The sequence below is a fragment of the Delphinus delphis genome, chromosome 3 (assembly GCF_949987515.2).
Source record: "Delphinus delphis chromosome 3, mDelDel1.2, whole genome shotgun sequence".
Taxonomy (NCBI): Eukaryota; Metazoa; Chordata; class Mammalia; order Artiodactyla; family Delphinidae; genus Delphinus; species Delphinus delphis.
This window is the reverse complement of record NC_082685.1, coordinates 172,015,409-172,041,409: the sequence shown is the minus strand read 5'-3', so window position 1 is coordinate 172,041,409 and position 26,001 is coordinate 172,015,409. Positions and strand designations below refer to the sequence as shown.

The following is a 26,001-nucleotide window of genomic DNA, read 5'->3' as shown; positions in this document are numbered from 1 at the left end:
AGAAAGCAGTCCTGGATGAAATTCTTTCTCTGTTTTCAGAAGGATTTCAGGGCCAGCAAGCGGCTGCAGGTCACTCAGGTCATCCGGGCGGGGAGGCCCCAGAGCCCTGGGCGCACAGTGAAGCCACCTTCCGGCTTGTCCCGGTGCCGGGTCCCCGGCGGCCTCTGCACAGTCTGGGATGCCCCTGGGGCCCAGGATCCCTAGGTGTGGGCCGGGTGGGGACACATGCAGGCCCTTCCTCGTGGGGCACGTGGGGGAGGAGACCCACCCTGAGTGCTGGGAGGATGAGGCCGGCTGGGTGGGGCAGGGGATGGAGCAGGGGGCAGAGGAAGGGGCCTGGGTGTGTGGGGGGGTCCTGGACGCCTCCTCCCAGCGAGGCGATCAGCATCTCCACTGCTTTGATGCTCCCTTAAAGCCACAGTCAGCATTGAGCCTAGAGCTTTCCTGTTCGGTTTCCACTTTAAAAGCCATTTGCTTTGAGTTGCAAGCACAGCTCATTTCCCCCTCCCTTCATCCAGGGACACATTATCTCCTAAAGCCAGCGATGCCCCCCCACATCAGCTGTGCCCCCACTTGGCTCCGCAGAGCCTCTTACAGGAGCCCGGGACTCACCTGTAGCAGTTGTTGGTGAATTTATTGTAACTGGAGAAAGCTATGAGCACTCCAAGCCCCACTCCCAGCGAGAAGCATATCTGGACGGCGGCGTCTATCCAGACCTGCGCGGAGCAGGGACACAGACAGAGCGGCGGTGAGAGGTCCCTGCGGGGGGCTCGGCCAGCCCGAGGACAGGGAGTGGTCATGGGGTGGACCCACTGGGGTGGACCCACAGACGGCCGCGCCTTCGCTGCCAGGGGCTCCAGGGAACAGGGTCGAACTTAAACTCGACATCATTGTCAACAAGCAAATGTCATCTCAGGGAATAAACCTTTCCCGCGTTGCTGGCCCGAGAGAGCCTGAAACACAGGGGGCTGCGTCTTGTTGCAGGACCTGCGGTTTCTCATTACTCCAGCTGGTGAGGGTTGGTCTGGCCCGTGACCCTGGTAACAGCAGTAATTTATGAAAATGCTGTGTGACGTGCGTGCCTCAGTCAGACACGTGCCCACCCACACGCGCTCTGTCCTTCCCATGGAAGCGCATCGTGAGTGCAGGGTGAGTGCCTGGTGAGTGCATGGTAAGTACACGGTGAGCGCGCGGTGAGCGCACGGTGAAAGCACGGTGAGCACATGTGAGCGCAGGGTGAGCACGCGGCGGGACGTGAAGAAAGCCCTGTGGAGCTGACCGTGGCTCTGACACTGTGCGCTTGCTGGGGGTGGCACAGGTGACATCCGGGTGCCAACACACATGACAAGTGAAGGCCTGCAGTCGATACTGGACCAAGGAGGTATTTTAAAAGTCAGACACGACCCTCTTGGTCAGGGTGATGTGGAGACCAGCTGGTGATGGCGATGTGGGCCCCCCTTGGCCCTGCATAGCCTGGGGCAGGGATGAAGAGAGTGGAAGCCCACCCTGGGGGCCTGGTCAGACCTGCTGTGCCGGAAGGTCCTGGGGGCTGTCTCCACAGCCCGTGGTGCAGGCCTGTGGGCCGAGGTCCTCAGGCAGTGACTCCAGAGCTCCCTAGCTGGAGACACAGGGCAGCTGGCCTGAGTGTGACTGAGTGAGGGGGCTGGACGTGGAGCCCACACGCCAGGACCAGTGGTGCTCGGTCCTTCGGGCAGCACGCCCGGTCTTGGGGTCACCCCAGCACTGGGGACAGCATTTCCCAGCTCAAGGCCTAGAGTGGCCGGGTGGGCAGGGGGCCGAGGGGTCCCCTCGTGTTGGTCACCAGCCAGCTCGTCTGGGCAGGTAGCTGCGGACAGGAGGCGGTGTCGCCGGGGGGCTCCTGTCTCCTCTCAACCCCAGGTCCTCACAGTGGGCAGCGGCCACCCCAGAGTCTTTGCACGTGCGGCTCACCCATCGGGTTACGCCTCCCAGCCATCTGCCCAGGCCTTTGCTCACTGCCGCTCCTAGGACCCAGCTCCAGACCCAGGCCACGGTCCACCCTGGGGCCCGCCTGGGCAGCCTCTCAGAACTGGCCTGGACTTGCCCTTCCTTTACTTCCCGTCCTCCTCTCTCCTGCTGGCATGGAGCCCTCCCGGACAGCACTCTGTCCAGCCCAGACCCCGCCTGACGCTGGAGCAGCTCCACGAGAGCCGCAGATGAACGACTGAGAGTCTGGACGGCCTGAAAGGGCCGGGCCTCTGGGCGCCACTGAGGACAGTGGCGCTGACCCCGAAGGCAGTCCCCTTCATCCCCATGGGGGTCTAGCAATGGCCCCAGGCCGCAGGGCAGCCTCCACGCCAGAGCAGCACAGGGTCCCCGCTGCCAGGGGCACAAGAAGGGACGGAGCCGACGGCTACTTCCGCCCCATCCGCTTGCTGGCCCGGCCCCTCAGTGGAACCTCTGCTCCCACCCGGCCCGGACCAGTGAGGACCTGGCCAGGCCCCTCCCTGTGGCCCCTCTGGACTGAGCCATCATGGCTGAACCCCCAGCGGGTGGGCAGGGATGAGCCTGGGACGGTGCTGGGGCCCTGCACCCCGATCTGGGCCAGTCCCCAACCACATCCCCTTGGGGCCTGTGGGACCTGGCCCCCCACTGCCAAGCCCCAGGGGAAGGGTGCCGGGGCCGCTCAGTCTCTGAGGGAGGCTGTCCTGAGCCTGGGAGAGGGTGTACAGGCAGCCGCTGGGCCCGGAGCAGTCCTGGGAGGACGGCTCAGGACGGCCGCCCAGCGGGTGAGGCCCAGGCCCTGCTCTGTCCTGGAGGACGTGGTGCAGAGTCAGCCAGAACCCCACGGGGGCACCAGGAACGGCCCCAGCCTCTGCGCTGGGGCCTGCATAGACCTGTCCTTTGGGGACTGTGGTCTCCCAGGAGCCCAGTGCTGTGGGCCTGCTCTGTCCTGGTCTCTGCTCTTCCCCTCCCTAGCTGACGGGACTGTTAGAGGCAGGGACACTCAGGTCAGGTCCAGTGCTGTTGTGTCTCCGTCGCCCACCACCTACGCCTGTCCTTCTGTCATCCATCTGTCATCCACTGCCTGTCTGCCTATGATCCATCATCCGTCCGCTGAAATCTATTATCTGTCTCGTCCATCTGCCAATCTACCTCGCTTGTGACAACCACCGGTTCCTACTTTTCTCTGATTTCTTCACACCCCTGGCATCTGTTTTGCGCACCCTCATGCCGCCTGTCCTTCCTGACGCCCCACTTCTCTTTGACTTCCAGATCACGCCCAGCTGGCCTTGGACGCCCAAGGCCACCTCCTCCTGCCAGCACCCCCCAGCTGCCACGGGCTTTCCTGAGGACGGATGCCCTGCTGACCTCTCAGCTCCCCGGGCTCGGCTCTGCAGCTGTGGGGCCCCGGACCCGCTGCTGGACGGACTCTGCCTTTAGCTGTCCGTGGAGACCCGTGTGCTGCCCTCCCAGCCTCGGTCCTCGGGTGGGCTGCCCAGCTGGTGCCCTGCTCACGGCTGCCCTCGCCTGTGTGCTTGTGGGGCCGAGACCGTGGGGCTTTCCTCTCGCTGCCCCTCGGCGCCCGACCTCCGCCCCGCCAGCGCCCCCCATTCCCACGGTTCCTGGGGTCGGAGCCACGTCTGCCTCCCCTTCTCGCCCTTCCTGCCCACTGCTGCCCCAGGCGGTGCTTCCTCCGGCCCGATGAGCCCCACAGCCGACCCTCTCACAACCTGGCAGCGTCAGGCCCGGGCCCCACGCCCTCGCCCTCGTGCTGCTCCCGGTAGCTCAGCCTCCCTGGGTGGCCACTGGGGCCCCTCCCTCTGCCCAGTCTAGTCCACCTGATTTTCCAGTGACCCTGCCTCCCGCCCAGCCTCCCCGCTTCTGGGCCTGTTTCCCTGCGATGCTGCTGCCTCTCTCTCTCTCTCTCTCACTCTCTCACTCTCTTTCTCTCTCTCTCTCTCTCTCTCTCTCGCCACCCACTGCCGCCCCGCCATTGCCCGGCAGAGCCTCCTCTCTTCATGAGGTTGTCTTCTCATATTTCAACCCAGAATTACTTCTTCCTTTGCTGAAGAAACCTGCAGCCTGACTGTGGAGTAAGTTCTGGCCACGATGCGGTCACATCGCGCCTTTATGCCGGGGGCGCCGGGTGCTTGACCATCAAGGTCTGGCTCCCCGAGGGGGACCCTAGTTCACGCAGCCTCAGCCCAGCTCCGAGGATGCATCCGGGGCCAGAGCTTGCGGCTGCGATCCAGCTGAGCGGCAACAGCCTCGGGCACAGACCGGGCGGCCCCACAGGTGCTCATCCCAGGAGCCGGGAGCGTTCCTCCAGGGAGAGCACGGCCCACGGCGAAGAGGTCGAGAGGCAGCCGACTCCCGCTCTCTCCCTGCAGAAACCTGGGTGACCTGTTCCCCTAATGTCCTTACTCTGGTCCATTCAGCTGCTTGCTGTGCCCACACGGCCCCTCGTCACCTGGACAGGGAACTCTGCTCGGTGGGCCCAGCACACAGCGGGGGGAGTGAGCCTTTGGGGTCTCCTGCCTGGGATGTAGAGCCCCGTGACCCACAAGGACTGGGGCCGTGAGCGGAGGGCGCACTCACCGAGGCCTCGCAGAGCCGATGGAAGTCCACGCTCAGGTACGCTCTGATGCCGTCCACGGCCCCAGGGAGGGTGACGCCTCGCAGGAGCAGCGCAAAGAGGACCACGTACGGCATGGTGGCCGTGATCCACACGACCTGGGGAGCGCACAGTGTCACCAGGCCGCACCGGCCCCCGGCCACCCTCATGGTTTGTGCTCAGAGAGGGGGACCTCAGACTGGGAAGCCCGGCGCCCAAACAGTCACAGGACACCAGCTCAAAAAATGCCTCCTGGAGCGAGACTGTCCAGTGCCTTCTATCCTGTATGTTGTCTTTCCCGGGGATTAAAATGGACAAACAATTTGGCAAGGAAGGAGCCCTCCTTCTCTGCACTTGGGCTCTGGCAGGAGGCAGCATTGGCTGAACTCCTGATGAGGCAGATGTGAGTGATTTGCACTGATTGTGCAAATGGGCACCTGGCTCACTTGTGAAAGATGGACTCTGGGCCGCGGGGGTGTGGAGGAGAGCCCCTGTGGCCGTCGGAAGACCCTCAGGCGCTGGAGAGCCACTGCAGGTGTGAGCCCGAGGGACGGGGCATTCTGGTCATCGTTGCTCTGGGCGCCCAGATAAGGACCAAAATATTTTCATCAGCAAAAATATTTTGTTGTGCTTGTCTTCACGCTGAAAGCACTCTCCTGACATCATTCTTCAACCACAGCCACCTGTCCCAACCCACCACGGCCCACCTGTCCACTCCTCAACCCACCATGGCCCACCTGTCCACTTCCCAACCCACCACGGCCACCTGTCCACTCCCAACCCACCACAGCCCACCTGTCCATTCCCGACCCACCACGGCCCACCTGTCCACTCCTCAACCCACCATGGCCCACCTGTCCACTTCCCAACCCACCACGGCCACCTGTCCACTCCCAACCCACCACAGCCCACCTGTCCATTCCCAACCCACCACGGCCCACCTGTCCACTCCTCAACCCACCACGGCCCACCTGTCCACTTCCCAACCCACCACGGCCACCTGTCCGCTCCCAACCCACCACGGCCACCTGTCCACTCCCCAACCCACCACGGCCACCTGTCCACTCCCCAACCCACCACGGCCACCTATCTACTCCCAACCCACCACGGCCACCTGTCCATTCCCCAACCCACCACGGCCACCTGTCCATTCCCCAACCCACCACGGCCACCTGTCCACTCCCAACCCACCACGGCCCACCTATCCACTCCCAACCCAACACGGCCACCTATCCATTCCCCAACCCACCACGGCCACCTATCCACTCCCAACCCACCACGGCCACCTATCCATTCCCCAACCCACCACGGCCACCTGTCCATTCCCCAACCCACCACGGCCACCTGTCCGCTCCCAACCCACCACGGCCACCTGTCCACTCCCAACCCACCACAGCCCACCTGTCCACTTCCCAACCCACCACGGCCACCTGTCCACTCCCAACCCACCACAGCCCACCTGTCCACTCCCAACCCACCACGGCCACCTGTCCGCTCCCCAGCTGGCGAGCCTTGCTGCCTCACCTTCCCAGAAGTCTTCACTCCCTTCCACAGGCTGAAGTAAAGCAGGACAATGACCAGGACCAGGCAGGATGCGAGCTGCCACCGGGGAGGGCCCAGGTCGTCGATGCCCTGGCTCTCGTGGAGGTGCAGCACGCCGCGCCTGGAGAGGAAGGAGAGGGGGTCCTGGGGGGGCTGCCTCCCTGCCCAGAACTGGAACAGGGGGCTGCACTTGTGCAGAGACCCGCCCTCCCCCACTCGGCATGGCAGCAGGGACCTGGCCTGATGGAGACCCCCACCCCTCGCCCCCCACCCCAGAAAGGCCAGGACCCCAGCCTTAGTGGAGACGCAGGGCCCACCCTCCAGGTGAGCAGAGCAGGTGGGCCACCGCACGCTGGGAGCCCACAGAAGCCCAGCCCTAGCCCAGGGCCACACGGTCAGGAGAGAGTAGACTGTGATAACTTAGAGACGCAGATTGCAGACCCTGTAACAGCCACTAAAAATGAAGACAGAGAGCTAGACGGACTTCCCTGGTGGCCCAGTGGTTAAGACTCCACGCTTCCAAAGCCGGGCCACGGGTTTGATCCCTGGTCGGGGAGCTAAGATCCCACATGCCGTGTGGTGTGGCCAAGAAAACAAAACAAAACAAGAAAAGAAGAGCTAGAGCTTATTAGCAAATGGAGTAGGTAAAGTGGAAGCCAAAATAATTAACTAATTCCAAAGAAAATAAACAGAGGAAACAAGAAACAATGAACCGGTGGGACAAGCAAGACGAAAGACTAAGCCCTAACCATACTGATAATTATTGACTGGAAACACTCTAATTAAAGGACAGAGATTGTCATAGTGAATAAAAAAGCAAGAACCAACTCTGTGCTGTCTGCATGAAACCCACTTCAAATATGATACATATAGGTTTAAAACATAAGGATGGAGAAGATATCCCATGTAAACACTATTCATAGGAAAGCTGGAGTGATCATATTAATATCAGACAAAGCTGACATCAGAATGAGGAACAGGGACTTCCCTGGTGGCATAGTGGTTAAGAATTCGCCTGCCAATGCAGGGGACACGGGTTCGAGCCCTCCTCTGGGAAGATCCCACATGCCGTGGAGCAACTAAGCCTGTGCTCCACAACTGCTGAGCCTGCGCTCTAGACCCCACGAGCCACAACTACTGAGCCCGCGTGCCACAACTACTGAAGCCCGCGTGCCTAGAGCCTGTGCTCCGCGACGAGAAGCCACCGCAATGAAAGCCCACGTGTCGCAACAAAGAGTAGCCCCCGCTCACTGCAACTAGAGAAAGCCCGCGCGCAGCAACAAAGACCCAATGTAGCCAAAAAAAGAAAAAAAAAAAAAAAATGAGGAATGGTACCAAGAGGGACATTTCATAATGGAAAAGGGCTCAATTAAAAGATTTGATAAACATGTGTGCACTTTAGAACAGAGCTTTAAAATACACGAATGAAGCAAAAACTGATAGAACTGTGAAGGGAAATAGGCAAACCCACAATTATAATTGAGATTTCAACACCCCTTTCACAGTAACTGATAGAACAAATAAACAGTAAGGATGTAGAAAACTGAAGCAGCACTAGGAGCTGACAGGACCTAGCCAGCATGCCTACCCAACAGCAGCAGGATACACATTCTAAGTGCACGTGGAATACTTACCAGGATAAACCATATATTGGGCAATATGACAAACCTCAGTATATTTAGGAATAATGAGGTTTTAAAATATATTATCTCACCAAATCGGAATTAAATTAGAAATCAATAACAGAAATATATCTAGAAAACCTCCAAGTATTTTAAAGTCAAACAACAAATTTCTAAAAATCTCCTGGGAATCAAAGAAGAAATCACAAGGCAGATCAGGGAATACTTGAATACACAACATACTAAACGTGCAGGAGGCAGCTAAAGCAGTCTCTTAGAGGCAAGTTTGTAGCTTTAAATATATCGCGTTCTAATTTATAGTAGGAAGTAGGTGAAGGTGGTTTTAATAAGTGTTTATGGAGTTGAGGGAAATTTAACACTAGTTGGAGTTACAGGGGCCAATCTTTTGGGGTTTCCGAAGCCCACACGCACTCTGCAGCACTTACAGCTTTACTACTTCAATGATTATAGTTATCCTGGAATTTCATGGTGGGGTGTGAGCTCCCTAATTACATGTGCCTTCAAGAACAGGTAATGCTTTCCACAAAGATCCGCTTTATAAAGTGGGTTTACATTCCAGAAAACCCTTGCAGACCTGACACTCAGTGGGGCCTGTCTCAGGGAAACCCAGTCACCACCGTTAGTGAAATCACCTGGCGTGTCATCAGTTCAGTTTAATAACTCATCGTGTCATTAATGATCTATGACTGCGTCGTAAACCTTCAAAGGCCCCGCCTTTGTCCCGGGGTCACCTCCAAATACGGTTGGACATCTGCTCCTGCTAACAGCCCTTTACGTGGAGGGTTCAGGCAGCTTTCCAGCTCAATCTTTCTCTTCCAGACTTGGGATTTCCAAACAGACTTCACTAGTGAGCTCTTTTTTTTTTTTTTTAATTCACCTATCACATATGTTTCCTTCTAGCATTCTTAATAATAAATCATTGACTAATCAGTTTTTTTCCCTCTATTTTTCTCACCTGAAAAATCATTTAGTTAAATCAACTCTTTCCACACCTCCCAAACAAAAGGTAAGTATCCCCAAATGGCCTCACCTGACACATTTGATATCTCTTAAAGCTTTCTAAACATTCTAAATTGCACCAAAATCCATCTTAAAATTGCAAAAGACACACTAGCTTAAAAACTTAGCCATCGTTTTGTTGGTGAAATGATAACTTAAACCCAACTCTAGCGAGAGCTGATTCTGCACGTCTGTCAGTGGTGGGACGGGTGGGATGCTCCCAGGTGCTCGCCCACAGCCATGTCTGCTTTCTGGTGCAGGGGTCCCCACCCCTCCCTCTCTCTCTTCTGGTCCCCCGTCTCCCATCACACACGAAACCTGAGAGCTGGGCCACTGGTGAGAGTACTTGCAGCCCGGGCTTTGACCTGTCCATGAGATGCTCTTAGGTTTGGGAAATGCAGTAACGAACCGGCTGGCAACAAGCCCCTGAGAATGCACAGGCAGCTCTGATGAACGCTGTGCTCTCCTCTACTTGGACGAATCTATCATCTCTTGCTTGTTTGTCGCTCTGTGTCCTGCCCACACACTCAGGTGACAGGGCCTGGGTTTCCATTTCTCACGGGTACGTCCGCATTGGTGTCTTTCAGGCAGATCTAATGGGACCCTTCCCAGGTGGACTCTTGTCTCCAGCCTGTCCTCTGAAACCCGCTCGCCCCCTCCTGAGAGCTCCTGGAGACCCAGACCCTCACGCCCCAGCTTTGGACTCTCCCTCCTCCGGGCAGGCGGGTTCTCAGTGGCCCCTCTCTTTCCCGCTTTGCGGAACCTCCCTCCCTGCCCTCCCCAGACTCCTTCACTCTCTAATCCCAAACTGCCCAAAAGAGTATCTTCCAAAAAATTAAACAAGTCCCATCACACACAACCCTCGTCCCCACGCTAACCATGCGCTTCCTAATAATGCCTGAGAAAGGCACCCCATCCCTCCGGCGGTCCCCCCAGGCCCCCCAAACCCCGCCTCGCCCTGTTCCTGCCCATCGCTGCCACTTTCTGAAGCAGCCAGTCCTGGAGATACGTCCCCACGTGTGGCGGGGATTCTAGAGCAAAGGACTTAGACCCTGAGTATCTGCAACACACAACTTCAGATGCTGAATGTCTGCAGGTTCCATGAACATCCCTTGCCCTTCTGGCGGTGTCACTCCTACCCCCACACGACAGATTCTCCCAGTGCCCGAAGGCTCAGTTTCTCTCCTGCACACCTGCTGTCTCACCCAGCTCCACAGGCCCCGGGAGTGGGACGGTGCCCTCCCTCAGGGAAGACCTCGGGCAACTGTCTGATGGTCCTGCCTCCGGCTGGAGGCCGGGCCATGAGCCGAGGGAGAACGGGGAAGGTGACTGGGAAAGGGGAGCCCGGCCCCCTCTGGAGGCAGTGCTGCAGCCCCCGGAGCCCAGCCCCACACGCCTCCTCCCTGCGGCATCTGCAGGGTCACAGGCCATCCCCCCCAACAGACCCCAAAGGGCCGCAGGGAGCAGGTGGGGCAGCCCATCCAGTTTCCCTTCCCTGCGAGGTCTCCCTGCAGGAGCCATGCTGAGCTGCTAGAGGTGGGGTCAGAAATAAGCCCACAAGAGCCCAGAGGAACGGGACGCGGCCCTGGCCAGGGAGGGGTCCTCCCCACATCCTCGGGAGGCAGCAGGGGCAGGTGGCTGGCCCGGGTCCCCCTCCCCACCCCCGGGGGTGTCATCAGACCCCGAGGCCCCCCACTTACTCAAAGTACTCGGCGGCAGGGGTGGTCCTGAAGGTGTCATTGGGGTCAGGGCTGGAGCTGGGGGCGCGGGCGTCGGAGCAGCGGGGGCTGTTCCAGGTGTGGTTGCAGTGGGTCCAGGGCAGCTCCGTGGTGAAGGAGGAGAAGAGGTAGTGCAGCGCCCAGGCGATGATGACGTTGTAGAAGAAGCCGATGTAGAGTGAGATGAGGATGACCGTGTAGCCCACGCCTGGTGGGGAGAGCATGGCCCCATTAGCAGCTCACCCTTGCCCCTCCCCTCACGGGTCGCAGCTCCACCTGGGCTGTCCTGAAACCAGGCAGCGCCTTTAGACACGCCAGAAGACGAGGGAAAGGGTGGGTCCCAGACTTCGCGTCATGGTCAGAGAAGGGGCTGCCCACTTCCAAAACCATCCGTGGCCCTTGACGTCTACCCAGACATGCAGGGCTATCCAGGGACGCCCTGGTACAGCCAGGTCACCCGCAGACATACGGGGTAACGGAGGGCCATCCGTGGCTGTCCACCATCACTCACAGCCAGTCCGGGTCATCCAGGCTCACTTAAGGTCATCTAGGGCCACGCTGGGTCACCCAGGGCAACTCAACCCAGGGTTATCCAGGGCCGCTGGCCAAACAAAACCATCAGAATCGTCTGCAGGCACCCAGGCCCAGCCAGGGCCATCTAGGAACACCCAAGGGTACAAAACATCACGTCGACAAAGGCCACCCCAAACCGCTCAGGGTCACCTAAGGCCATCCAGGGCCACCCATGCCAATAGGGCCATGAAGGCCATCCAGGGTCACCCAGGGATGCCCAGTGCCTCCCAGAGCCATGCAGGGCCACCAATGGTCACTAAGGGATAACTAGGGTCTTTCACGCTCTTCCACAGCCATCCGGGCTCATCCAGGACCACCCAGGGCCTCCAAGACAATCCATGCCTACCTGGGCTACCTAGAGCTGTCCAGGGCCATTCATGGCCACCCATAGCTAACCATGCCCCTCTAGGCCACTCAGGGCAAACAGAGTCAGCTGGGTCTACCCAACATCACCTAGGACCATGCATGACCATCCAGGGTCTCCAAGGGTCACCTATGACCACGCTGGGGCCCCCAGGGCTTGTCAGAGTCCCTTTCCAGGATCACAAGCCCTGGAATTTGTTGACGGTCCCTGAGGGGCTCCTGGCTCCTGGAGCAGAACAGAGTGGTGAGCAGTCTTTGGAGACGCGACATCCTGGCTGTGGTGGACGGACGGTCTGGCAGTGAGACCTCTTCCCTATTCAGTGTTGGACGAGCACTGTCAGGTCCCGTGACTGCGGTTGACTGTAACAGGCTCCATGCAGAGTTCTCCTGTTTCAGCATTCTTTCCCGGCGTTGCTGCTAGGACTAGTTTGGGCTCTGACTGTAACTTCACTGTCTTAGAACCTGGGGGGCGCCCTGCCCCGTCTTTCCCGCCTGTGTCCAGGGAGGAGCTTGCCTTCAAGCTGACGTCTTCGCGGAGTGGCTTGGCTTGTTTTTTATGGGTCTAGCCCTTAGGAGAAGCTATTTTCCTGCTCAGGACACTTCATTAAAATTCTCTTTCCTCTTCTGAAAGCAAAAAGAGAGGGACTACAATTTACTTATGTGTAGATATTAAACAGATACAGTATCAGGAGTGATGTATTTAAAAGCAAACAGTCCCTGGTATGTGGTCCCTCTTGGAAAACACGCTCAGTAGCAGTGATGGCAAAACCCAACTGTTCCTTCAGAAGGCCTTCTGCAACGTGGACTCATCAATGTGAAATGACTCTTTACTGCACTTCTGCTCCCTGAGCTCCTTAGGAGAGGCTGGCTGCCCGTGAACTCGCCCCGGCAGCCACGTCGGCGGGAAGTGCGTCACGGAAGGTGTTCCGCGGTGGTGAGCGGCTGTGGGTGCCTGCCCGGAAACCTTGGGAAGGTGACAGCGCTGCCCACCAAATCCTCCGCTTGAAGTTGGGGGAACTCAACGGAGCCTGTGATCAAACGCTAAAGCAGGTCCAATCCGGGGTCGGAGAGCAAGCTGCCTCCGCTTCCGGTCCTTCAGAACCCGCCGCCGTGTGGACAGCCCTCCGCGGGGCAGGCCAGGTTTCTCGCTGTCACAGCAGAGGGACAAGGGTGCCCCGGGCTGGCGTGGCTCCTAGGGCACGTGGGCTTTGCCCCATCAGACGCAGCACACCAGCCCCGGAGGGTCCCCCATCCAAGGGCGCTGCCGTCCAGCTGCCCCAAAGGCCTGCGTGAAGGAGCGATTTCCTAGGGATGTGGCTGTGAGCGCCAGCCATTCTTTCGGTCCCTCTGAGTTCTGTCCTCCAGGACCACAGAGCCCCAGGAAGCCCTGGCCCTGCGCCGCCCAAGGGCAGCCCCTCACCGACCCTCCCTTCAGGTTCTTCCTTTCTGTCACTTAAGACCCAGCCACAGGAAATCCACTGCGCTGTTTGCTCTGAGAACGCTCCTGTTCAGTGAACGATCAGGGTTCATACGTCATCACATACGCTAAATCAAGCTCCACCCGATACGTTTCTTCTATCGTTCTGTGCCACGGGAAACGTCCCTCCCAAGGAGGTGGCAGGCTCGGTCCCCTCTAATACTTCCAGTGAAAATAGGAATGAAAACTTGATGTGTTCCTCTTTTGTCCTGGAGGCTCAAGACCGAGTGTGAGTTTCGATCACAGCTTTTAAGGTCAATTTTCTTAAATCTCAGTTTGTTCAGTATTTTTAATATTAACTCTGCATGCATTTTGTTTTCTTTCAAGCCACTTAAAATTCCTTTTTAGAAAGAGGGAGAGTTTGGTAAACCACACTAAAATATTACTGACCACAAAATATAATAAATGATTTGATAGTCGCTAAAATAGGTGCTTTCCATGCCGTACACACAGTGGGGGTGATCTTAGGCAATTAACCAGACAACCTGAAACGGGGCATCCTCGGGCCTCAAGAGGGACAACAGCCCCCTCCTCCACCACTAAAGCCAGGTCACTCCAGAGCATTCCCCGAGCTGGCTTCAGCAGGAAGAGGGGGTCGGGGCCAAAGAGTAATTCCAGGACCCCAGCTGGAGGACACGCCCTGATGCGGCAGCTCCCATTCCTTGCAAGACTCATGGGCAGGTCTTTGAAGAAAACAGGAGAGAATTCCTCCGCTGTGGGTCTGAGTGCCTTTCGTATCTACTTGGTGTGTGGGTGCCTATGTATGTGCATGTGTGTGTGTGTGTGTGTGTGTGTGTGTGTGTGTGTGTGTGTCTATGAGAGAGGGGGCAGGGGGAAGAGAGGGGCAGGGAGGGAATGAGAGGGAGAGGGGAGACAGAGACAGAGGGAGGAGGGGAGGGAGGGAGGGAGAGCTGGGAGAGACCCCGTCCCAGGCCCCGTGGTCACACTGGCTGCCCTCAGCATCACCGACAGCCTCTGGAGGGACAGTGCCGGGGACCAAGGACACGGCACGGCCCTCTGAGGGCCCTCGCCCTGACCGTGGGCGTCACTGCCTGGCCTTCTCGGGTTGATCTCAGTGCTGTCAGGCCCATGGAAGGACTCCCGGGTCCAGGGAAGGGAAAGACGGGGAAGAGGGCTCCCCGGAGAGCTGGCTTCCCTTCCGCAGGGCCCGGATGCGCCAATCGCCCATTGGAGGACCTGCAGCCCTATGATGACCGTTTGGGGCATTTTAACTGATGTCTTCGTTTATCATGTGTTCCCCCTACTTGATGACACATGAAAGTACGTGCAATTTTATTAGTTAAACTTTTTTTTAAGACAAGGAAGGAAAGGAAGACGTGTATCAGGGTATCCAGGACAGCACGGTTTGCCTCACCTCACTCAAGGAGCGATGCCGACCTCCCGTCCAATGGGCATCCTATGGAGAAACTTAACCTGAATGAGCAGGTGATCACCTGCTAGGGATCGTAGCTTCGTTAGTATCAAACCATTCAAGGTGTCTCTTCTTCACACATAGAAGTTCTTGCGTTGATTCTCTGATCTGCAACAAACAGCCCTGTGCTGGTAACACCAAGATTCCAAGGCTCGACGGCTGACGTCCTGTGATGTGCGATTTCCCCAAATCTCCAGCCCGCGGGCGCTGCAGGTGCTTCTCCGTGTGGCCTCACTGGCCCCGCACAGCCCTCCAGGAGGATGAGTTTCCAGACCTGGGAGGCAGGAGCGTGGATGGGCCGTGACGTGGAGTAGAGCTCGGAGCCAGCTGGCGTCTGCCCGGGTCTCCAGGCTCCGAGGCCAGGCCGTGCTGACGGCCCCGCAGCTGCACGCGTAACTTCCCCGTGGAGGGGCTGACACTCTCGCTGTTCGAGTCGGATGGTCTGCAGTAACCAAATTCTTCCGGCTTAACTAGTCCTTCGAGACCCCTGGAGACCCCTCATTGACGTTCTACAAACTGCAGTGTAGAGATTCACTTTGGCAGTTTTGTTGGAGAAAATTCTTCTTCTGGTAGGACACATGGCTGGAAATGTGCTTCTGTCTGCGGGCCTGCGGCCCTGGGGTCAGCGTCCTTTTTCTCGGGAAAGAGGCCGAAGTAAACGTGTCGCACAGCCGGCGTCCTTCCCTGGCGCCCCCAGGACGGTCACTTGACGGCGGACCCGCCTCATGTCCGACCCGGCACCTTCGTGCTGTGTAACTACCGACTGCTGCGCAGCCCATCGCGGGAGATGCTGGCTGCCCGGCAGGCCCGGAGGACAGGATGAACTCACGCGTCCTGAAGTGTCAGGGTGGACTCGCCGCCCCTGACGGTATCGGCCCTGCCCGCAGACACCGGCCGTGCCCTCGACCTGCCCGGCTCTGAAGAGGCGCCCGCAGTCTCAGCTTCCTGCGCTTCCGCCCTCGGGAACCCCGAGCGCACCAGAGGCCGTGCCAGTGACTTACTTAAGCTTTGACTGCTGTGAGCAAATCCTGCTAAGGGGACGCCCAGCACTGGCACCTGAACCCAGAGCTGCTGCCTCGCCCTGCAGAGGCGTGTGGGGTGAGCTGGGCCAGGGGTTCCCTGCAGCTGCATGGCTGGGTGAGCTGTGCATCATCTAGCCTAGGAGAAAGGGGCTCATGCCTTAGGGTTCACCCAGCAGGCCATCGAAAGGAAGAACTCCACCACAGATGGTAGATAGATCGTGCTGTGGGTTGGGTCGTGGCCTCCAAGGTTCATTTGTTGACGTTTTCCCCCAGTATTTCAGAATGTGACCTTATTTGGAGGCAGGGTCTTTACAGAGGTGGGCCCTAGTGCAGTGTGACTGATGTCCCTGTAAAAAGGGAAGTTTGGATGGAGAGACACACATGCAGGGAGGATGTGAAGACCCAGGGAGAAGACAGCCGCCCACGACCCAAGGAGTGAGGCCTGGAGCAGCGCCCCCGCTCCAGCCCTCAGAAGGAATCAACCTCACCAGCGCCTTGAGTTTGGACTTCAGAACTTCGAGACAACAAACATCTATTATTTAAGCCACTCAGTTTGCAGCACTCCGTAAGGCAGCCCTAGCAAACTAATACAGATGCAGAGGCAGATGAGTGACAGATCATAGGCGACGGACGGCAGACCCAGAGCTAGGAGTGTGCTTTATCTTTTCTAGTATTTTAGCAGTTTGACAAAACAGCACTACGCATCCATTGCAGGCTGGCCTCACCTGGGAACAAGCAGACACACGCAAATCCTTAGTCATTACAGAGCTTTAAAGTGGGACCAACATTAAAAGGATGTGTCCACGTGCCTAGACACCCAGCAAAGCAGGACTGAACGCACACAGCTGGGGTTGACTTGCTCAGAATCGCTCCAGGCTTGCCCTGGTCCACACCGCGCCGGGTGCAAGGGGCCCTCCCCGCCGTTACCTTTCAGGATAGGGCAGATCTTCCAGACGCCGGCAGCGCCCTCCCTGTTGAACTGCCCGAGGGCCAGCTCCATGTAGAAAAGCGGCATACCGGCAATGACCATGAAGAGCAGGTAGGGGACCAGGAAGGCACCTGGGGGACACGACAGCGTGTTCAGCCTGCGGCCGAGGACGGGCTGGCCTGTTGTCATTGGGGCGACGGCTCGGCCGTCCCAGCCGACCACGTGTGTCCTGGGCACGACCCTTGTCATCCGTCTCCTGTCCGTGTTTCTCCCTGAAGCTCCCTGCAGGCAGGGGCGGTGAGCTTCCTGCCTCCATGCCTGGCCCCCGCTGTCCAAGACTCCGGTCAGCTCCCTCCCCAAGTCACGGGTCAGCCCACGTCGCGGCTTTGCTCCTGGGCGCCGTCCCTTCCCCACCTGCGCGGCAGGGCCTGCCCTGTGTCCCCCTCCCCCCTCCTGAGCCGTGAATCCTCGGGATGTGACCCTGCCCGGCCCCTGGCATGTGGAGCCTCCCTCCATCGGGGCTGCAGCCTCGCTCAGGGCACAGAGTTCAGGCCCCGCAGGCTCAGCCTCCTTAAGCCCTCTGGCTCCCCCTCAGATAAGGGCTTTGTCTCGGCTCTCTTCCAGGGAGGGCGGGGGAGACAGGGAGACCCCAGAGTGATGCCTGTCTTGGGGCAACTTCTGTACCTGCTTAGGTCTCCAGTGGGGTGCCAAAACGCCGACCCACGCCCAGGCACCCTGGAAGGCCCTCCCCAAGGAAGCCTGCCGAAGCCCCAAGTGTGGGGCATGGAGTGACCCCTGACAGGGGCTGGCAGAGTCGGGGGACTCACGGGAAACAGGCACCAACCTGTTCTCAGCTCGAATTTTCGTGGTGACCCTGGCCCATCTCTTAGTTTTCTGCCTCAAGCCCACACACGGGAGTTCTGGGACCGGCTGTGCAGGGGGAGGGGGACGGGCACACTCCCAGGGCATCTTTGGTGCTGTCACCGGCCACGGGCCTCTGCATGCTTGTAAACACGGGTTAAATCAGCCAAAGATACCACTCTCTGGGCCTTGGAGAATTTTCTTTTCCAAAGTGAAAGTCACCTTTGGAAACAGACAGCGGAGCCACGGTGCCTCTGACCACTCGCTCGGGGACCCTGCCTTCCTGGCCTCAGCATCAGCTCCAGGACATTCATCTGGGGAAACTGCGCCCCACTTACGCCGCATTCCTCCAGATGCCAGCCGTGTGGCCCTGGCTGGCAGGAGGGCGCGGGGGAGGGGGGACGCACTCACCCCCGCCATTTTTGTAGCACAGGTAAGGGAACCGCCAGACGTTGGCCAGGTCCACAGCGAAGCCAATCACCGAGAGGAGGAAGTCGGCCTTCTTGCTCCAGGTCTCCCGATCCTGGGCCTGCGCGGGGCTCTGCGGGGGGTTGAGGAGGGTGGAGTTCGTGAGCTGCATCCCATTCTGTTCCTTGACCAGGACGAGTTCCACCGCCTTCGGGCCGGTGGCATTGGCCTCCTTCGCTGTGGCCACCACGGAAGACATCAGTGCCACAGAGCACCTGCTCTTACTCATGGCCTCCTGGACTCAGAGCTTCCTCCCTCTTGGTCTACAACCAGCATGAAAGAGAAACACACAGGGATGCACTGATTTAGTAGCCGGATCACGGTGCACCCGGTGGCCTGAGCACAGATCTGAGGCATTTCCAGCCATTTTTGGGGGGCAGAGCAAACGCACTCCAAGCACCCAGGAGGACACAGCCAGGGTTGAGGACAGTAGGAGATGAGCTGCCTTCCTCGTGGGGCTGGGAGACGGGCCGTGGAGACCTCAGGACAGACTCTGCTCCACTCCCCCCTTCCCACGCACCCCTCTCCATTCCCATCCAAGTGCAAGGCTGTGTCCTCTCTAATTTAGTAATAATGCAGGATGCTACCTCCGCACTCCCCACATGGCCAGGAAGTAACTGGCAGCACCCCTACAGCCTGGACGCTCAGCACCCCACAACCCTGCACCCCTGCCCCATCTCGACAACCTTCAGATACGACAGTGCACATACATTCTTTATACTCAGAGACCAAAGGCAAAAGCAAAATTCTAAAACCAGAGTCAGCCACGGGGATTCAAAGTTTCAAAGGAACGATTACAAGAGTTTCCTTCAAGGAATGGCTGCACATTTCATGTCCACCTGTGGCCACACCTGGAAGGGCTGGGCAGGGACAAGAGCTCCCGGCCAGGTAAATCCTTCCAGCCAGGATTTACCTGGGGGTTTACAGGACTAGCTCCTGCACGTAGTAGCTTTACCAGGGAAATCATCTCCAGGTTACCTTCTTGAAACTCTGGGTAACATAATCAAGGAGAACAGAAGGAATTACACACAGTGCGTAACACAGAAATTACGCGGCCCTCGAGGCCCAGGGCAGCTTCAAATATGACTTCTTCTGGCATTTGGATGTTTCAACTGCAGACGCTTGCACGTGTACACGTACACACACACACACACACACACACACACACACACACACACTCTGAAGCAGCGGGTAGCAGGATGGTAGTGGTAAAGGGGTTATTTTCCTCTGCACCCAAGTTTGAACAGAAACCCACAACACGTCATCGTATGCACCACGTCTCTGTGACAAACACAACAGCACATTCCTGAGATGAATGAAAAGGGACAGAAGGGACTCAGGGGTGGGGAGAAGCGGGAGGGACGGGCCTGCAGCGGGGTCCAGCGGAGAGGGCCGGGCAGGCTCCAGATCCCGGCCGGTTTGCTCTGACAGCGGCCCTCGCAGGCGCATCGGGGACCACCTGCCAGGGAGACCCCGGCTCTGCATTTGGGGTGAGCTCACCCCACCCCTGAAGCCCCGGCCTCAGAGGCCAGGTTTGGGTACCGAAAGCCAATGTGGTGCTTAGAAAGTGTGATTCTGCACCGAGAACAGAAACAGAGCCGCAGTCCGACCCTACAGCCTGGACGCTCAGCACCCCACAACCCTGCACCCCTGCCCCACCTTAAAAGTCAAAGACTAAGCCCTGTGAGAAGAAGCGATGGCTGAGAAAATCACCACTACTGGCTCTGGGGGCCGCTTGCCCAGGTGCCCCCAACCCCGGGCAGGTCTGGTTCAGCAGGGAGGGGTCAGCGCCTCAGGGAAGCCGGGACAGCCCGCCCCTGCCCCGTCTCTCCGAGCCTGGGGCAGGATGGGGCCAGGGGCCACGGGGGCGCACATCAGCCCCGTGCCCGCTCCGGGGCTCGCACCTCTCGGCCACCTCACCTTAAGATCGCCAACGGCACTGTCGCGGCGCTGTGCACCCCAACTGTTGGCGACTTTTGGAGACGCCGCAGCCTGCGGGACACGGCGCTCCCCGACGGTGCTCGCCCCGGCCCGGCGCCCCCCGGCCGCAGCCTTCGGGTTCAGAGGCGGGAGCGGAGCGCCCGGAGGATGCGCAGGGGCACCTGTGCGGGGAGCGGGCCACGGGGCGGCCCGGCCTCACCTGTGCGCCCCAGCCTCGACTCTGCTGGGGTCCTGACACCGAGCGTCCACGGAAGCTCCCGCTCGGGTTCCGCTGCGCTCCGGGCTCTTATCTTGTCGCCGGGACCCGCCCCGCCGGCCACCGGGGGCGCTCACCCGCCCTGGCTCCGCCTCCGTGCCGCCCCGGGTGGGCGGAGGACGAGCCCGGACGCGCCCCCGAGCCCCGCCCCCCAGGACCCGACCGCCGGCGCCAGTCAGCGGCCAGCAGCGCGCTCTGCCCGAGGCCTCGCGCGTCCCGGAACCTGGGGCGAGTGGCAGCAGGGTCCCTTCTGGGTCCCAGGCCTCGCAGGACCGAGACGGGCGGTTTTCTGTCTCCTTCCACTCGAGCTTGCGCCCCCCGGGGCTGCCCCGCGCATCTGCCTGGGGCGGGGCTCCCCTGGCCCACCCGCCGCTCCGCCCGGGGAGGAAGCTGGGCTGCGGGCGCGCGGGGCACAGCGCGGGATCCCGCGGGGCCGAGCCGGGTCTTGCCTCCCTCCCCCTCTCCTGCCCACTCTCCCTCTTCCCGCCGCTGCCGCAGGGGCCGCCTTCCCGATGCTGCACCGACCCCTCTCCCCAGACGTCGGTTCCGTCCGTTCCTCCCGCCGCGGCCGCCCATCCCGAGGTCTGGCGCCCTGGGGGCATCACCTCCACCAGCCGGTCCCACTCGAGTTGGGCCGGCCTGGGGGCAGGGGTCCTGCGTCTGGCGTTTGGGGTCCTGTGGGCGTCCCTAGCCGGGCCGCGGAGACCCCGCCCGGGTCTCTGCCTTCTCTCCTCCGGTCTTGCGCCCCGGCCGCGAGGTACCCGATCCTCGCCCGGATCCGGGCTGCGGGGACGCGGGTCCTTCTGTGGCCCGAGAGCCGACCCCTCGCAGGACCCAGTGTCCGCGCGCGTCAAGCAAGGAGCGAAGCGTCGTCGCGCTTTGCCCACATGGAGAGCGAATCGACTGGAACCAAGGGGCTCGAATCACACTCGCATCGGAACACGATTTCCAGGGACAGCCCGGAAAGCCACAGCTGTCGATACTGGCTCAGGACGGACTGATTCGGAATCATTGCTGAGATGACCCCCAGCAAGACTGCACGTTCATGACGCGGAGGAATGGAGTCCCCAGACCACCAAGCAGGCCCAGGACCCCCAGGTGCAGGACAGCATCAAGGTAGGTGGCACCCTGGCTCTGCACATGGTGGAGGCCCTGGTGACCCAAGCCTGGGCCGTAACCCTCCCCTCCCCACTCCGTGTGAGCTTTGATTTTCCTGCCCTGCGCTGGCTGCAGAGGGGCGTCCACGCCAGCTGCTCTCCACCCTGTCTGGGCCGTATGTCCCTCCTCGGCGGTGCCGCAGAAGCAGTGACCCTGTACAGGGGCCCGCAGAGCACCCTGGCTCATCTCACTGCCCCTCCGGCAGCCTCCCCACCAGGGGCTGGTGCCCGGGACAGGGCTGGTACCTGGTACCGGGGAAGCACCGGCAGGGGCTGCTCTTCCAGGCAGGACTGGGACCCGTGGAAGAGCCCACGACTCAGGGTCCCGGCTTCCGCTGGCTATGCTAACAGAAACGCCACAGGCGGGGCAGCTTACGCACAGGGAAGTGTTGGCTGGAAGTCAAGTCCTCGCACGGCAGAAGTGCTCTGGAACCACCTTTATAAGAGCACTGGGGCCACTCATGAGGGCTCAGCCCGTGACCTGACCACCTCCCAGAGGCCCGACTCCTAGGACCATCGCACGGGCGTTAGGGTTTCAGCATGAATTCTGGGGACGCAGTTCATTCTGTACACCCGGGGAGGGGCAGGGATTTCAGAAGATGGTGATGTGCCGCCTTGAATCTGTGACCAGTGGCCATCACAGCAGGCGGGCTCTCCCCACAGATGCTCCACAATGGGTTTCAGGAAAGAGGAGTGGTCCTAGGTTTGGGCCTAATGGGCAGGGTCACAGGAACACAGAGCAGAGCCAGTGAGCTCAGATGTGTATGTTAAAAGCACACATACTAGGGCTTCCCTGGTGGCGCAGTGGTTGAGAGTCCGCCTGCCGATGCAGGGGACGCGGGTTCGTGCCCCGGTCTGGGAGGATCCCACATGCCGCGGAGCGGCTGGGCCCGTGAGCCATGGCCGCTGAGCCTGCGCGTCCGGAGCCTGTGCTCAGCAACGGGAGAGGCCACAACAGTGAGAGGCCCGCGTACCACACACACAAAAAAAGCACACATACTAGATGGAAACACCTGGGAAGCAGAGCAAACTCTGCCGGGGCTGGGGAGGTGGGAGCAGCTGTGGCTCAAGCCCAACAGCGAACCTGCACCGAGGAGAAGAGTCCTGCGTGCGTCCAGGAGCACCCCCCACCCCGCCCCACCCGCCCCTCTCTTCTAATGGTGACGCAGGATGAGGAGCCCGGGTGCTCTGGAGCAGAATGACGTGGGAGCTGGGCCTGCAGCCTGGCCGCAGAAGACAGAGCAGGCAGCTGCCCGGCTCCTGTGCACCTGCAACGTCCCCGGCAGGGCCCCCCGTGTCGGCACCCGCATCGTCCCCAGCAGGGCCCCCCCTGTCGGCACCTCTATCGTCCCCGGCAGGGTCCCCCCCCCGTCGGCACCTGCATCGTCCCCGGCAGGGTCCTCCCTGTCGGCACCTGTGCGGGTGGAACCTGTGGGGTTAGAGCTGATTAGACGGCGGCCTTCGCATGCTTGGAGCTTTGCCCAAGGTTTATTATTGGCGTGGCTGCTGTTGGCTCAGAGCCCTGGATGGACGAAGTATCTCAGAGTATCGTCCTGCTGAGCCTCAGGGCATGCGCTCGCTGTCTGCTGTGGACCCGTTGCAGCCGCAGAGCCCGTGGGGGGGCCCAGGGGAGAGCCCGGGGCTCTGGCTCCCAGCTGCTGCCCCCAGAGCGGCTCTGCCCCGCTGGTGACACCCATCTGGGTGCCGCCAACCGAGGAGGTCGCTGCTGGACGTTGCCCTGTGTCCTGTCTCGAGCAGCCTGCTTCACCCTGACTTGGAAGGCAGCGTGGGTGCTCCCCCGACGGGGGGCCCATCCACGGGAGGACAAAGGCCACACGCTGATGTCAAGGCCTTCGAGGTTCCCGAGAGGCTGGAGCCATGGTGGATAAACGCAGAATTCTATCCGCGCTTCAGAAAGCCACCTGCAGGTGAGGCCGGGGTAGTGGTGCCCGGTGAGCACAGCAGTCCAACAGCAGAGGGGAGGTGCTTCTTCATCCCCAGATGCACGTCCGTCAGGAGGTGCCTGGCTGGAGGGCCGCCACCCCGAAGCTCTGTTAGGAAGAGCTGGAGAGCTCAGGTGGCACCACACTGGTGATGGGGTCGGTCCCCGGCTGGGTTTTAAGGGTGATTGCCGTAACTGATGGGGTGGCTTAAACGACAGAATAGCGTCCTCTGTGTTCTGGAGCCAGAAGGCTGAGATCAGGGCGTCGGCAGGGCTGCCTCCTTTCGAGGACTGAGGGGGAGTCAGTTCCAGGCCCCCCTCCAGCTTCTGGGGTTTGCTGGCATCCCTGGCGTCGTTGGCTTGTAGAAGCGTCGCCCCATCTCCGCCTTCACGCTCACATGGTGTGCTCTGCATGTGTGCGCGTGTGTGTGTGTCTGTGTCATGTTGGATCGGGGCCGGACCTAATGGTCCGTTTTAGCTTGGTTACCTCCGCAAAGACCTCAGCTCCAATTAAGGCCACATTCTGAGGTCCTGGGGCTTAGAATTTCACAATCTGAATCTGGGGGCACAGTTCAACCCACAACAAAGAAGAACCTTAACAGGGCCATTCTCGAGGGGAGCAGCTGAGAACATGTCCGAGCCTCCCGACACGTGGTCCCAGCAGCTCAGGCTAGTTTAATCTGGACGCGCAAAGCCTTGGAGGGGGAGGAGTGCGGTGCAGGAGAGCTGGCTTCAGGCGTCCTGCTGCTTCCAGGGAAGAAGGGACTCTCGGGGGCGGTGCCAACAGAGGGTGGGAGAAGATGCCCTGCTCAGGCACTGGCAGGGCCCTTGGGGCTCAGTTCAGGCCTCGCTGCCTCTGGCTTTGCTTTAGACGTAAGGGGCCAAGCAGAACCGTGGTGCTTGGACCCTACTGGGCACTGGGCTCGGAGCCCATGGGAGCACCTCTGCTACAGCCCCCTCGCCCTTTCTGACCCTACGCTGCTGCAGGCATCGACACCAGACCAGGATGCCGGGCTCCAGGTGGCCGGACGAGGCCTCGCCTCAAGTTCACAGGTCACACGACGTCCGTGAGGTGGCCCAGCCTCCGTCCTCCCCTCTGCTTGCTGACCACCCTCACACGGTGCGAAAGGGACCGAAATGACGATCGCTTCCGGCAGCGACCCTCAGGGCAGCGCAGGGCTCTGCTCAGCGGCCTTCTGCGCTCAGAGGGTCCTGGCCACCCTGGCCTGGCGTCTCCTCACCGAGGGACAAAGGGCAGCGAGCAGACGGAAAGAAAAGCCGCCAGCAGCCTGGGAGCGCCCCCGGGCACTCCATGCTGCTGTGGCCATCTGTCCGGATAGATGCTTGGACCCTGCACCCCAAGCTCCCACGTGCCGAGGCTGGAGCCTAGGATTGCGCTTCCCGAAGGGCTTCCGTCCGGCCAGCTCAGGGTCTGCGTTGGGAAGACCGGCCAAGCCCGCAGGGGCAGCTGCAGAGACGGAGGAGGAGGCCCGTGGGCGGGCCTGCTTCCCAAGTTATTCATGGGGTTCATTTTGAGGGGAGCGCAGAGCAGGCGGCACTGGCAAGAGGGGGCTGTGACCTAGCGCGGTTCCCAAGTCACCCGCGTAAACCCTGGCCCGCACCCAAAGCAAGGATTCTGGGTCTCACCCTCAGAGACTCTGAGTCAGCAGGTCTGAGGTGGGACCTGGGGACCTGCATTCCTAACAACTTCTCGGGGGATGCCACTGCTGCTGGTTGTGGGGCCACACTCTGAGAAACACTGACCTGGCCGGACCCATGGGGCGTGGAAGATTCTGGAAGATAGAGATGCAGCGTGGAGCCCCCGGCAGCCCCTGCAGGGACTCAGTGCAAACACTTGGAGTTTTGGAGACTAACCAAACAGTCTTCTGAAAAGCCTTATGCTCCGTTTGAATTATATACCGCTGAGCCGTAGTAGAAACTCAAAGATACTCAGTTAGCCTATAAGCTGAGCTGCCTGGCATAAATTAACCAGCCAACTCATGAAGTTTGGTACAGACAGCAATTTGCTATCACCAAGTGGAGGCAATATACACGCTTTCAGGCTCGGGCGGGTGCTGCAGACACAAGTAAGCTGCAGGAACAGGTGCCCCCCCCGCTGCACCGGTATCACCCCGTTAACCCGTACCTGGGCTTCACGGGCGTTTCTTATGACCATCTGACTGCGGAAACATGGATCCCACAGTGTACCGATCCCACCGGGGAGTGGAAGCCTGCAGCACTGCAGCCACGCTCGGAAGACACAGGGAAATCTTCCCAGTGGGCAGATACCTGAGCAGTGCACAGGGCTGTACCTTAGCCAGGAAGAAGACAGTCAGAGGTACGGGTCTCAGTGATTCTTACACATTGGCTAGTGTTTGGTTGTGTGATAAGAGAGTTCAAAGAAAATCGGGAAATTGATGACCTTTATCTGCAGATGACGTAATCACCTATGGAGACAATCTTAATGAATCTGCAAAACAGAAGCTAGAATTAACAAGTGAATTTAGAAGGTCACAGGATACACAGAAATCAGTTGTATTTCTACATGCCAGCAGGAAACAACTATAAAGTAAAATGTAAAATAATTTCATCTACAACAGTATCCGAAACAAAATGCTTAGGCATAAAATGCGTGCGTGCAAGACGTGAATGTTGCAATCTAGACACAGCTGAAGAACTAAAAGGGCCGGAGGAAGTGGAGTGGTAAGACCATGTCCGTGATCTAAAGGATCAGTATCATTAAGATGTTAATTTCTTCCCAAACTGACTATAGATTGACCCAGTTCCAACCAAAATTCTAACTGGCTCTTTTGAACAGCTCAACCAGTTGGTTCTAAAATGCATACGGACCCAGAGTAGCCAAAACAATGCCGAAAAAGAACGAGATTGGAGGACAAAGGAAACTTTGTAATCCCACCGTCTGCACAAAACTTAACTGTATTTTCTGTCATTATTTTGCCATTTGTGTCCTCGCTCTACAGACAGATTTATTGGGGGTTAATCGACATACCATAAACAGTGCGGGTCTCAAGTGCACCATTTGGGAGGCCGTTTACGTGGCCACGGGACACGAGCGCCAAGA

At 59.5% G+C, this 26,001-nt stretch overlaps 1 protein-coding gene across 1 annotated transcript in view; it reads right to left on the bottom strand.

Annotated features, from left to right (window-relative positions):
- The window catches only part of SLC6A3 (solute carrier family 6 member 3), a 34,616-nt gene extending 16,764 nt beyond the window's left edge, over positions 1–17,852 (bottom strand). The window contains exons 1-6 of the mRNA XM_060007115.1: positions 17,567–17,852; positions 16,294–16,425; positions 10,482–10,707; positions 6,122–6,260; positions 4,582–4,716; positions 613–716 (exon numbers count right to left, since the gene is read on the bottom strand). Of these exons, the coding sequence (XP_059863098.1) occupies positions 613–716; positions 4,582–4,716; positions 6,122–6,260; positions 10,482–10,707; positions 16,294–16,425; positions 17,567–17,852 (1,022 nt within the window). The remainder of the gene's footprint in view (positions 1–612; positions 717–4,581; positions 4,717–6,121; positions 6,261–10,481; positions 10,708–16,293; positions 16,426–17,566) is intronic.
- Between the last annotated feature and the right edge of the window lie 8,149 nt (positions 17,853–26,001).